Consider the following 14,578-nt stretch of genomic DNA (forward strand, 5'->3'; position numbering starts at 1 on the left):
ATTTTCTCAACCAGAAGAAACCCATTCACTCCCTGTCTGGCTATATATGTATAAACCTATTTCTAAAGTGCCAAAACATAGGAAAAAATTTCAGTTGCTAAAATTATTATTATCTGAGCTATTCTCTAGATATTACCAACTTATATAAATATTTTTTTAGAACACAAATTACTAATGACCTTAAGAATGCTATGAAAAAGTACCATGGCTCACACTAGATTAATTTTTAATGTAAATTGGTTACTAAGTTTATCCCTGAACAGTTCACATTATAAACGGCTCCAAATTGTTGGACTAGTGCCACAGATTTTTCATAACATGGTTGGCCATGCTACTGTTTATTTACGCAAAAAAAAAAAAAAAAAAAAAGTTTTTCGCTAAAATAGTTTCACATTCACATATATTTGGACCTAGGTTCAAAGACACACATATGTATACATTCACACACAATTAGTTAAGAGTTTTATTTAAGAATAACTGAGTTAAATCAACTAAACACACATTTCTTGGCTTCATTAAACAACACTGACAAATGCTAAAGCTGTGACCAAAGAGAAAGATCCCAATAAAATTAATCCCCCCATATTAATCACAAACTCATACAGTCCAGTATTACCAAAGGCTACAAGCCCCTTCAACAGGGCACTGAGAGGAAGGAAGGAAGGAAGGAAGAGGGAAAGAGAGAAAAGAGGGAGGGAAAGGAAGGAGGGAGAGGCCACAATGTTGGTAGAATACAAAGGATCTTTTTTAAACTTTTCTACATCTGTCTCCCCAATGGAAATGCTACCTTCCTTACATCTGTGCTCTGTTAAAAAACACAATAAAATTATACCATAACAAAGCTAGACATGCTAATTCACCCACACGAAGTCGTATAGCGCTACTCAGGAACAATGTTGTTCAGAAAAAAATCTGTCCCAAGAGGAAAGGGGCCTTGGATTCTACATCTGTTTTGGGGGACTAGGAACTACCCAAGAGAGTTGACCCCAAAAATCTCTAAAAGAGATTTGGGTGAAAATCCAGAGAGGAATTTTCCACAGCCCTGCCTTTCAGTAAGAACTCATTAGCTAGGCAGACTCTACAAGGAAGCAGAAGAGCATGGGGGCGGTGAGGAGGGGGGGAGAATTCGGACAGTTGATGAGTAACAGGCAATGCAAAGTTGGACAGAAAAATCAGCACAATTGTCTTAGTCTCCCCTATTAGGCACCCTGGACTAAAATAAGTAAGGATTATCATACATCCTTCAACGTCAAACTTCACTAATGCAGATTTTGTTTATTTAATATTACAACATACTAGTCAGCTGGAAGTCACATTTTTCTACAACAGAAGAACATCTTGGCGGGAGAGCCATCTAATCTAAGGCATCAGTGAAAAGTCAAAAAAGTCTGAAAGCAGTTTTTTAAAGGCTAGTCTCACTAAACGTCCACAACTGGATTTCTCATCTCTCACTGCACTGCACTGGGGAAGGGGGAACATTTCAGTAGGTCAAACAATAGTGGAAGGCAGTGTAGTAGGAGGGCAGCAAAGCATAAACTCCTGAAGATCCCTCAGATCAGACCACACTAGAACACACCTAAGCCTGTGTATTGTTTCCCCTTTCTAATTTCACGCTTATCTCCCTATAAGAGAAATCAGAGTTGTTGTAAGGGGCAGAATGGTGGGGAAAACACCTGGCAAGAAAGCAAAAAGGAAAGAGCAACTATTAATTTAATATGTGGCAGAGACTTTATATACTTAATTTTATTTAAACTTCACAACAGCCCTTTGGGGTAAGTGTGGCGTTACCATGGACTTCTTCAATTTGGAACCTGAGGCTCTACATGGTTAAGTGAGATGCTGAAAGTCTCAGCTAAAAGTTAAATGGGTAAGATTCAAACCCAGGATAGTCTAACTCCAAAGTCTCTGTGTTCTATGTTGTGTCACAGTACATCCAGGTCAGAGGCAGTCAGTCAGGAGACTGAACTGTACAGACATTTCTCTGGCATCTTATTGTAGCTTGGGACCAGTCATTTACTTCTTCAAGACTCAACTTCTTCATCTGAAAAATGCAGTTATTCACTACACTACACACTTTATATAGTGTAACAATGAGATTACTGTGACTGCTATTTAGATTCCACATGCGTAAAATAAAGTATTTTGGTTTCCCGAATACTGTTTTTCCCCGAATGGGGTGGGGGGGAGGGGGGGAATTACAGGACACCAGTAGCATTTATAAGAAGCCAACTTCGTTACTCTGTGATATTTAAAATAGAAGCTTTTCTGTCTACAAAACATAATCACTTCTTTCAGTTGCCAGTTTCATCTCCAAGGCAGTCTTGACTATAGAGATGCAACACATCCTGTAGTAAGAAAGAGCTCCTGTGTTGCTAACAGGAAGGATGAAAAGGAATCCTTAATTCCTACTTACAACTCTGATCATCACATAATCATGGTTTGTTTCTTAAAGAAATAGCTAAATACACTCACACCAGGCGTCTCACACTCACCTGGCACTGAACAAGGAGTTCCAGAGGAACAAGGATGGCTCAGTGGAGGAACAGAAGATGCAGGCTGGTTCACTGATAACCCTGATTATATCTATTTAATAGGGTGATCGTATGTGCCAGTTTGCCCAGGAGAGTCCCAGTTTATGTACTTATTAATAGCACCCACTTTAACCCTGAAAAGTATTTCTGACTATGCAAAATACCATATGGTCGTTCTACTATTAAAAATAATAAATCATTTTTTCCTTATTATAAATCAAGACAATGGCCAAGAACAGCACAATAGGTGTAAAAAAAGCAGACAGAGAATCAATGCAAATTGAAAAGGAACCATTTGAAATGCTGAAAACATAACACAAAAGCACGTGATCATTAAGCGCAAATTCAGGTCTTCTCACAAACCATATACTACTGCTAACTTTAACCATTTTCAGCTTTAAAAACAACACAGTTTAAAAATATATACAGAATCAAACAGATCATTGTTTTGAGGCAGCATATCACAGGAGAGTGAAACCATTAACAAAAAAGAATGAGAGCAATGAACAGTCCCTGACTCCTGTTCAGGCTACACTCAAGGTCTGCTCTCCCTAAAGTTGTGGGAATAACCCGCAGACAGACACCCAGTCTTGAGCTGAAGCGTCCCTTAAAAATTCATTTATACCAAGAACTCCAGAGCATGATCTTATTCGGAAATAGGATCTTTGCAGATATAATTAAGAGGAGATCATACTGGATTAGGGTGGGTCCTCAATCCAATGACTGGTGTCCTTATAAGAAAACAAAAGGACAAAAAGATACAGGGAAGAAGGCCATGTGACAATAAAGGCAGAGACTGACATGATGCAACTACAAGCCAAGGAATGCCAGACAGCCAAGAGCCACCAGAAGCTAGGAGGAGGCAAAGAAGGCTCTTTCCTAATAGGTAGCATGGCCCTGCGAACATCTTAATTTCAATTTGCAGCCTTCAGAACTGTGAGACAGTAAAGTTCTATTGTTTTTTTTGTTTTGTTTGTTTTTTTTTGCGGTACGCGGGCCTCTCACTGTCGTGACCTCTCCCGTTGAGGAGCACAGGCTCCAGACGCGCAGGCTCAGCGGCCATGGCTCACGGGCCCAGCCGCTCCGCGGCATGTGGGATCCTCCCAGACCGGGGCACGAACCCGTGTCCCCTGCATCGGCAGGCGGACTCGCAACCACTGCGCCACCAGGGAAGCCCAGGTTCTATTGTTTTAAGCCACGTTTGTGGTAATTTGTTACAGTAGCCCTACGGAAACGAATTCACAATTTATGTCAAATTATCCATTATCATCTTTTAAGATTTCACCACTTAAACAACTGGTCAAAGGGCAATAAACAGTGGTTCATGGAGGGCGACACTTGCACTATGCACCGCAAACGGGGAGAGTTCTTCCGCCCATCCAGCAACCCTACACGGAGCCCGTGAATACAGAAAGTCACAGCTCTGGAGCTGAGCAGCCCTCCTCTGTGGGGTGGAGGGGCATTAACTAAGTTGTACCTCATCCTTCTTCTCCTGAATGCGTCGTCTCTCGGCCTCAATAGCCAGCTTCTCCTGAATCTCCTGAGCAATTTCACAGTCTTGTTGTTCACTAAAACACAAAGGTGAAAACAACATGAATAAAGAACATAAGGAATGATTTTTCCTAAACACAATTTCCTGAATACTCACTATGAGCCAGTGCATATTTTTATCTCACTTAGTCTTCACAATAATGATGCAAAGAGGTTGATATTGTCATATCCTACAGATGGAAAGACTTGAGGCCCAGAGTAGTGGAATCATTTCCCTAAGATTGCAGAGAAAATAAGTGGTAGAATCAGAATGTAATACCCAGACACTACAACGGAAAGCTCCAGGCTTTTTCTATACTACCATATCACCTCACCCTACTGGGGTCGCTTTACAGAGACAGGCATGTTCCCTCAAAGGAGCTGTATACTATGAGAATAAGGTCCACAAATAACCAAATACGTACAGAGTACGCAGAAAAAAATTGGGAGTGAGTTCACTAAAATGTCAATAATACTGTGGCCACCTAGAGGTGGTGGTATGACTTTAAAATGATTTTTATAAATTTTTTAATTAGAGGCATTTTTTTTCAGTTTCAATAAAACTTTTAAAAAGGGGGGAAAAATCCCCAATGTATATTCCCTAGCTTTAGGTCCCAGGAGAAACCTCTGTGGCTGATGCCAGTTTTCTTAATACTCTGGCCACTAAAAAGCCCAAATGTTGTAATACGGCTGCTACCACAGTTTTGTTTTGTTTTGGCGTTTGTGCATTCAAAAAGATTCAAACAACACCTGCTATCATCCAGGCACCATGCTCAACACTGAGGATACGAAAATAAATATATCTCCATCCTGCACTCAGAAGCCCACAGTACATTTTGGTGGGAGAAACAAGACAAATCGTTTTGGTGGGAGAAATAGATCCTTTAAAACAGCACCTATGAAACAGGGGTTCCAACAGAAAATGGGGTTTGGATCGCTCAGAGATGGCTACAGGTACACCAGTCTTCTGGCTGCAGATTTCAAGAAAAGTCACTGGGAAGCTTATAACTCTAGAGTGTGATAGTGCTGGGGAGCCAACCTTTACACAGCCTTTACAACCTTTAACTGCTAACTAGGAGAGAGAGAGCACGTTTAGAGTTCACTATCTAAAAAGATGCTGGAACAAAATTACAATTGTGGTTTATATATGCAGTTCGTTTGCTACACAAATATTTCCTCTTATTCTCCCCCTGCCAGTTGAACTTAAAGTACTCAGTTAATCTAGTCTTGGTTGTATATTCCATGTTTAATGGCAGTCTTTTATAACTGAAAAGTGTTGGGTGTTGGGGGCAATATCCTAACTTCTCTGGAGGAATCGAAATCCATACATTCTATTCTAACAAAACTGAGGCGATGAAGACTATTCTCATTTGTATAAAGAACTGGTCACTTTCAACATGTTGGGAAATAGATGTAGGTGAAAGTAGATGTGTGCACACGTGGGGGTATGTATGTATGTGTATAACGCACATACAGGACAGAAAGGGAGGAAGGGAATACAAGACAGAGAACACAGGCCAGAAGCAGAAATGGCAAGCTTTTTTAGAATCAGTAGAAAAATCACTGGACAAGATGCCTGGAGACCTGATTTCCAGTCCTGCCACTGTTAACCAGTGAATCATGCACTCTTATGTCGTCTTATCAGCTATAAACGTTTTTGGACTTAATGACTTCATATTACAGGTCTAACATTCAAGGATTCTGAACCATTCAAACCACAGAATTGAAAATAAAAATATACTCATTTTTTATTTCCATACCCTCTTTCACTTACTTTTTTTTTAACTTACCAAAAAGTGTTTATTAATCTAGTTTTAAGAATATGGAATGTTTCACAAATTTGCGTGTTGCTTTGGCAAACGCTCCGAGTTTATTTCCCCTGAGTCCCTTAAAGGCAATGGCTACGTTTTATTCATATCTGTGCTCTCTGGTGCCTTTCACGGTGGCAGAGTTATTAGCAAGAGTCAGTAAGAATGTTTATGTACAAAATAAGGAAGCTGAATAAAATCACGAATAAAGTCCTCTCTGAAAATAATAAAATAGAAAAACCCTTCCTCAAAGGCAGCAAAAATAATAGGCTATCCTGTTTATTTAAACATGACAACTAAAGTAAATAGAAGGGTCCCTTCACTTCCTCCTTTACCCCTTCCTCCTCAAAACAATTTTGTGGTTAAATCCACCATTAGAGATTTAGGTATAGGAGCCTCTCTCAAAGAAGAAATGTACTCTGTGAGCCTTTAAAACATTAAAAAGAATAAAAAGTCATTGTGCTAGAAGAGACCTTAGACGTGATCTCTCCATTTAGGAGGAGACAGAGAAATAACTTTGGTCAGACACTGAAGTTATGAAGAAAACTAAGGGTACGAGTCAGAGCTTTCCAAAAGATTCTGCCTCTACTTAAAAAGCAAGGGGTTTGGGACTTCCCTGCGGTCCAGTGGTTAGGACATGGTGCTTTTACTGCTGGGGCACAGGTTTGATCCCTGGTCAGGGAACTAAGACCCTGAAAGCTGTGCGGCACAGCCACACAAAAAGAAAAGCCAGGGGTTCGAGGAAAATAGGAGTAGCAAACACTGCTAGGAAACAATAAAGGAACCCAACAGACTTCATAAAGTTCTTTGACATCCAGTATTTCGCTGGATTCCCCCCAAAAGCCCAGGAGGCAGAGGGGACAGAGATCATTTGCCCCCTGTACAGGTAAGGAAAACTGAGTCAGAGAGGTGGACCAAACGACTCAAAGTCATCAGCGAAGAGTGTTGAGTCCACACCAGAAACCACATGTCCCAAAACCTAGTAAAGTATTCCAACAACAAAGACAAGTTTTTTAATTCAAAGAAAACTATGGGATAGTCACTGTAGGATTTGTAATCTAATAGTGAAAGGAATCAGAGGAACAGATGGAGAGTCCTCTTCCCTGCCCTGGTTGCTGACCCCACAGAGAAAGCCAGTCCGGGCATGATGCCCTCCCAGTCCCCAAGTCCTCACAGGGCTTTGTAGCGCTTCTGCAGCTGAGCCTGAGCTTTCAGATCTTCCTCTTGAAGCTGCTTAGCCACCTGGAGATCATGCTGGACCAAACGGTTCCGCTGAACATTCGATGCCAAATGATGCTCAACTGGACAGTAAAATTGAAGAGAGGAATTATAATGCTTTGGCTTATTAATGATAAACCTGAGAATAAACTTAAGAAGAGCCTTTCCATTAAAAAGGGCTTCACATCCATCATTTCATCTTATGCTCTAAGTAACGCTATATAATACGCAGCACAGGAGTTACTATTTTCATCTTTGCATTGCAGAAAAAGAGAATCAGAAAGGTTAAAGTAATTTGTATTGGGCACAAGATAAAACAGTGGCAGTGCCAGGACTTCTACTCAAATAATCTAAAACCAGGGCCAGTGCTCTTTCTGCTCTACAAGTTGCCACCTTATTTATAAAATACTATTTCAATACTGAATTTTTTTTTTTTTTTTTTTTTTTGCGGTACGCAGGCCTCTCACTGCTGTGGTCTCTCCCGCCGCGGAGCACAGGCTCCGGACGCGCAGGCCCAGCGGCCATGGCCCACGGGCCCAGCCGCTCCGCGGCATGTGGGATCTTCCCAGACCGGGGCACGAACCCGTGTCCCCTGCATCGGCAGGCGGACTCTCAAGCACTGCGCCACCAGGGAAGGCCTCAATACTGAATTTTTATACTGACAGATGAATTAATGATTCACAAATTACAAATTCATACTTACGTACTTCTGCATAACACATATAACTTAGATTTACTATTCATGAGTACATACATAAAAAATTCAGAAAAATCTACAATCTAGACACCGCCCTCACCTGGGAAAAGATGTTCAGGCCTCCTATTCTAGGGGAAGGAACCCATCCCTCTGCCAGCCTTCTACACACCCTCGATGCATGTATAACCACTATCTCCCTCCTATAGCACTAAGGCAAAGGAAATGGTTCAAGTCCCTCTTTTCCTCTGATACATCCAACAGTCTTCTCATCCCTAGCAGCTATCTGACTTCAAAACACCCAGAACTTCATTCTTCACTGAGGTGTCATTTGCCTAGACAGATCCCTCAGGATGGATGGGTGATATAACCCGATGACTGTTTTCTCCCTGCCTCACTGAGAAATCTGCCTCAAGCTACCATTAAAAAAGAAAACTGAAGGAGCACACAGAGGGCTATTACTCACTCTCTTGTTCCTGCAGGCTGTGGGCCAGGGTGTGGTCCTCCAGGACAGCAAAATCTCGGCACACTGCAGAGGATGAGGGAGAAGGGCAGACAGGAAGGCTCATTAGTAGTACTTTAACATAAAAAGAAAAAGATCTTGTTCAGGACTTCAAAGACTCCAACCTAATATTTTAGGATGATCAACTTTATAACTCGCAATGCACAAAACAGTGACTAGTTAATATAAAGTCTTCATTCACAAAAATCCACATAGTACCTGCTCAGGGCCAAGAACAAGGTGTCACAAAATAATGGTTAGGTCCCTGGCCTATGGAAATTAATCACAGAATCAGAACGCAGAGGCCCAGAAATTCTAACCCACTTCTATAAAGGACTGCTGTAATAATAAGAGACAAGAATGTTTCACATATTGCAGCTGAGAAAAATCTGAGTTTTTGCATGGTCAGAGGAGTTAAGCCATCTGGGATTCAGAGGATCCTTTCCCAGAGATTATGTGTATCCTGGTGCTCTTAAGGAAAAACACACCTTTATTAGTCCCTTAGGCAGGAGCGGATCTCTACTTTAAGTGTAGTCACATTCTTCAATGGGTCCACACCCTCAGACACGTGTTAGAACTGGTTCTCTAGGTCTCTCTAAATATAGAGCTGCCTAAAGAGAGCCTGCAAACCAAAAGACAGTGGGAACCTTGGAGGGTACCAGGCATCTGCCCCTAACTTTGCGTCCATCTGGAGAGCCAGGCAAGAGCCAGCGTTTCCTGAACTACTTTCTTAGACACAAATAGGAAGAGATGGTCTTAAAGGTCCATTCCACCCCAAACTGTAATTTAAACTTCTGCTTCTTAAAACAAACATACATATGAAGGACTCTTATCATGAAAAATGCTGTTTTGTTTGTTTTAAGGACGTGTAGTTTAGGTGATATATCCTTACTCTATTCCAAACACGTACGTCACATTAAAGAGGAAAGTTCCCAAAGCCTCAGACTATTGCAATGTGTAGGACTCATGAAACTGTCCTCTAGGGCTTACCAGAGTTTACAGATTTCTTTCTGCAGCTCTGACTTTGTCTGTGAAGACATTTAATTAAAACAGAATGAAAAAACATTCCTTTGCCATTCTTAGCACTTATGTATGTTCACATACACATTCACACAGCCCTGTCCCTCGCTGAGAGATAATGCAACGAAAAAGCAGGCAGAGCTTGGAGATGTCAAGATTATTCTGAAAAGGTTTTATGATGGAAAAATCATTTCTGCCCCCAAATCATATTAAACCGAATATGACCTACTTAGCCCTGGCTCAAATGCAACTACAAAACCGGCAATTTCAATAGAAAGTCCTGTTCTTTTACATCCAATATATTCTCAGCAAATTCTAACAACTTGAGGCCCAGGTCAAAGTTCCCCAATATTTCACAGAATGAAAGTGCTTTCAAGAAGAGCTAGTTAAACCTCTTATTTAACAGGTGAGGAAAATAAGGGCCAGAAGAAAGAAAGGGCTTATGAAGGCTGTAGACATAGTTTGCCGGTGGCAGGGCTGGGAGTCAGTTTCTCAGCAAGCAAGAGCTCTTCCTGCTCATGACAACCAGCCCTCCTGGACTCTGGTAAACCACAGTCGGAACAGACTGAAAGAAGATATTCTATACTGACCGACATGCATTCTCTAAAACACTTAGCTGATCAACATTAATTAATTAAATGTCTAAGACACGTATGGATTTAGTTCACAGAGAACAAATATTCAGAATGAATATCTTAAAAAGTTTAAAAGCCACTTCAATTTATGTTATTAGAGCAGAAAGGTATGCCAAAATGATATATTTTATATGCTTTTAATATTATGCTGAACAAAATAAAAATTATAAAATTACTACAGTTTTCCATGTGAATAACTGCAATATTTTCACGTTTTTTGTTTCAGTCAGCATGACATTAAAAATATAATGTTTATGGATACATATACCTGTAGTAAAAATATATGGTCTTCATATCTGGCACTGACGTAGTGACCCCTAGAGACACAAGCAAAGGGGCAGGTGTGCCTTGACTATATATATGCTGTTCCACTGCTTTACAAACAAACTAGAGAAGACTGAAGGAAGTGAGGCAAAATATTAACATCTATTCAATTTAGGTGATAGGTTCCTGGGTTTCTATATTTTCTGTGCTTTTTGTAATGTTTTACATATACTGCACTTAAATTCTACAGCTAAATATAAAAACTTTTAAAATTCACATCTTTATTTCATCAGCAGCACATATAAAACATAAACATGATGACGCATTTGACATATCATAATACACCAAGGAATTTATGAATTTATGATTGCCTTAATAATGACTCTTCATTATTTCTTAATATGTAAAAAGCAAGGCTGAAGTATATTTAATTATTGTGATTTGACCCTGAATCTTATTACGGTAGAGGCTGAATTGGTACCCACAAAATATGGGTCAGGCCTGCACTAGAAAAGAACCTAGAAGATCTTCCATGACTACAAAGATGTACACACACTCATACACGCACAGGGTTGTATTGTCAATACACAGATTTAGCCCTTCAAAGTTTACTAAAAACTTCCAAATATATCATCTCATTTAGGCGGAAATATTACTTACTTAATCCATAATTTCCTATGCATCCACTCTAGTTGCTTTCAAAGTCAGCCCCTGTATTCTTTGCAATGCTAATCTAATGCAAGCTGGGAAAGTCACACACCCAGCCACCTTGCAGATCAGTAACCAGTTTGGGAATTACAGAAAACAATTCTCAGCCAGGACAAGTTCAAAGCCAGGAGCTTTGCTCCTCCTCTAATCCACTCTACTTTGAAGCAAAGGGCTATAAACAGTACTGAGAATAAACAGCATAAACTCATCTCACTACGTTTCCAGGCAGGCACATTTAAGACGAACTACTGGACCCTGAGCTTTTATCCTGCCACTTCTCAAATTTTTTCCCTCCTATGTTCACTTTCATTCACCCTAATCTCAGGTTATCTTCTTGCCATTAAGCCAACCCCATCATTCTCCATTCCCATCCAGCCCTGCAATCTCTACACCTTCCACACAGTTAGTGCTGGATGTAGCATAAATTTAGTAGGACTTCAGGAGATGCTCATTAATAGAAAAAATGAAGAAATACTGGTCAATAAAGTCAAAGAACAGAGTTCCATAGACAGGAGGAAAACAATGTTATGAATAGAATTAAGCTCTGTCGTTATTGACAGCATCACAGAGACTTGTAAAATTTTTCAGACGTTCAAATAAAAACTAGCAACCTCTCCCTTTCCCATGAAAAGAACAGAGCTTTAGTGATTTTTAAAATCCAGATATGTACATATATACAGTGGATTCGTTTATATTAAGGCAAGCAAGTCTCAGGAATGGGAAGTAGGATTTATATATATCTCCCACCTATTTTCCTTGAAGAGAAAGATGATTCTCATTCATCTGTGGATCCCTCTAAATAAACAAATAGCATAGTATGCACCTAGTAAACACAGTTATTCAACAAACATTTGCTGAATTCTATTATTAGGAGGAATAAGTCATTTACAAGAAGGTGGAGTTGACAGAAAGGTAAATAAGCATAATATAAAATGTAATAAAGTTTATAAAGACCTATAGAAAATTCCTTGAAGGCATAAAAGTGGAGCGGTTGTGCTTGTTATGAACTGGGGGTAGGTGTAAGGAGTGGGGGTGACTTGGCAGAGCTGTACCAGGAAACCTTAAAGTAGTTAACATACAAAACCAACCTCAAAGGAAGGTTAAAACTCCTAGGGCAGAAGTGGTAAGCGTTCTTAGCAGAGGGACGAAGTAACTCTAGACAAACTAGAAGATGAGTGAAGAAGTCACTCCTGTTTTGTCATTTTTTTACCCACATTCCCAAACTTTCTCAAAATAAATGGCTATGAAAACTGAGCAAGCTTCCTCCCACATAAAAATGCCTGGGTTGGGCTTCCCTGGTGGCGCAGTGGTTGGGAGTCCGCCTGCCGATGCAGGGAACACGGGTGCGTGCCCCGGTCCGGGAAGATCCCACATGCCGCGGAGCGGCTGGGCCCGTGAGCCATGCCCGCTGAGCCTGCGCGTCCGTGAGCCTGTGGTTCGCAACGGGAGAGGCCACAGCAGTGAGAGGCCCGCGTACCGCAAAAAAAAAAAAAAAAAAAAAAAGCCAGGATTACTAATACATTCACTAGAAACTATTTCTTTCAACTGTGTCTGTATTGCCTTTTATGTTCTGGTATAATTTTGTGAATTATTCTGTTTTAGTGTAAATGCTATTAGTAGCAGATGGAATACATACTCACTGCTTTCAGAGCTGGGTTTATGCTTACTTTTCTTTGTTCTGTTCACATGGAAACACCCTCTATGAATGAGGAAGATGTTCCAGACACAGATTTTGTGTTGAAAAGTTTGGTAATGACAGGCAACTGCAACTGACATTGATATAACACTTTGTAGGTTACAATGCACTTTCACACTTATTCCTCCTAACTCTCTGAGGGTCTGAAGGTTTTTATCAATATCCTCATTTTATTTATGAGGAAACTAGGCTCAGAGAAATAAACTGGCTTGACCAAGATAACCCAACAAATGAGCAAATGAACTGCAAACCAACCTGAGCTCTTCTGGCCTCCAATATTTCTGCTCAAAGAACTCCTAGAAGAAATGGGCCTATGTTTAAGTATGTCAGAAAAGAGTGATATTATTAAATGCTAATTAAAATGAGACAAATATGCATTAGTTTCTTTGAAATTGAGGATGAAATAATATTTAGGTAAGGGTGGTACATGTGTTCAGAAGGTGGGTTCCAGGTCCTAAAACAGAGCAATAACAATGGACATAGTTTACTTTGTCTCACTATCTCCCAAGAAGAAGTCTCTAGCTATCACGGTTGGCCTGTGTTCACTTCTGAAAAGCAAGGACAAAAAAATTTTGCACAGTATTTCATAGATGACCTGTAAGAAAAACCCTAGGTAGTAACTGCAGTGGGAAATTCCAAGGAAAATCTCCCTTTGGGATATAACCACTTTCCCCCATCTCCATCCAAAATCAATGGCTTTTCTTCCCTTTGGTAAGAGAGCATTAATGAATTCTGACTAATGTGTCTCAGAGTTGTTAAAAACAATTTTAACTAAGAAATGATAACATAGGTAAAACCCCTAAGCCTTTGTCTGCTGCCCTACAAGAGAAATGTCTCGCTAACCTATTAAAGAAGTCTCTTCCCTTTATTAAAAGCTTTAATAAAACTGCCTCAGTAGAAGAGAAATGGGATGCAGGTAAACTGTGAATAGACCTCATCCTAATGCCAAATCTTCCACCTCCTCAGCCCCAGCAAAGTTTATATATAGGGACTAAGATAACATCAACATCACCACCACTAACACCAACACCAAAACCAGTCTCCAACCCCATCACCACCACCATCAGTGGGAGCTTCTTAGAGATGCTCAGCTATGGAATGGAGACACTCTCCTAACCACCTGCCCCAATTATGAGCCCCCAAACAACAAACACAGCTTTGAGCCCCTGGTCACTCTGACAACTGAAATTTCCCACTTTCAGGCAGAAAGCTGAAAACAATTAGAATAATACCCAAGCAATGTTTGAGCAATTAATTTATTAGGGATAAAGGGTAACTGAAAGGTAACCTTTGATCCTTCTCTGACTTTTAGTGTCTATAATTTCCATCTTGTCGAAATGAACAAAACTGAAGTACAGTGTGACAGAGGAAATAGAGTGGCACCTAATTTTGGCTGATGCTAAAGAGGTAAACAACACAGGTGTTCCATACTTATTTACTTTGTTCCTAGTTAAAGTAGCCAATGGGTGGGCTACTTTTCTGATCAAGTCTCCAAATGCCCTGTTCTTTCCAATATACATACTATGGTTACTCCATCTGTCTGGGAGATAGAAGAGCCTTCTGAGTAGAGATCTATAAAATAATTAAGTCAGATCCACCTTCCTGTACTTATTGTCCTTAGTATAATTATCCCCCCTTACTAAACTACCCACAAAGTACACACAGATTTCTGCAATTCCTTTATGAAAGACAAAGACTTTCATTCCACATATTGTACAAATGATTGGGGCATCGAGTATCATTAACCACTGTTTCAATTGTTTGGGGATTTTTATGGTTATTGGTTTTGGTTTATGTTTTCCTTGGGTGGTTGGTGTGGCTGTGAAACACAGAGAATGGGGGAGTCTTGCAAGTCTGAGGGAAGTTTAGTCACCATTACACAGATGATGGGCTTAAGAACCCTTTTCTATCTGCCAGTGGTGCCTCTCTACTCTCAAAAACTTCATAATCAACCTTCAGAAACCTCATTCAA

The 14,578-nt window shown here is 40.2% G+C and overlaps 1 protein-coding gene across 5 annotated transcripts in view; it reads right to left on the bottom strand.

The window, feature by feature from the left end:
- The window catches only part of CCDC50 (coiled-coil domain containing 50), a 231,292-nt gene that overhangs the window by 196,872 nt on the left and 19,842 nt on the right, over positions 1–14,578 (bottom strand). For all 5 annotated transcript variants that reach the window (XM_082840456.1, XM_082840457.1, XM_082840455.1 and 2 more), the window contains exons 2-4: positions 8,248–8,310; positions 7,044–7,170; positions 4,009–4,099 (exon numbers count right to left, since the gene is read on the bottom strand). In XM_082840456.1, the coding sequence (XP_082696582.1) occupies positions 4,009–4,099; positions 7,044–7,170; positions 8,248–8,310 (281 nt within the window). The remainder of the gene's footprint in view (positions 1–4,008; positions 4,100–7,043; positions 7,171–8,247; positions 8,311–14,578) is intronic.

The sequence above is a fragment of the Leucopleurus acutus genome, assembly GCF_964270905.1.
Source record: "Leucopleurus acutus genome assembly, chromosome: 5".
Taxonomy (NCBI): domain Eukaryota; kingdom Metazoa; phylum Chordata; class Mammalia; order Artiodactyla; family Delphinidae; genus Leucopleurus; species Leucopleurus acutus.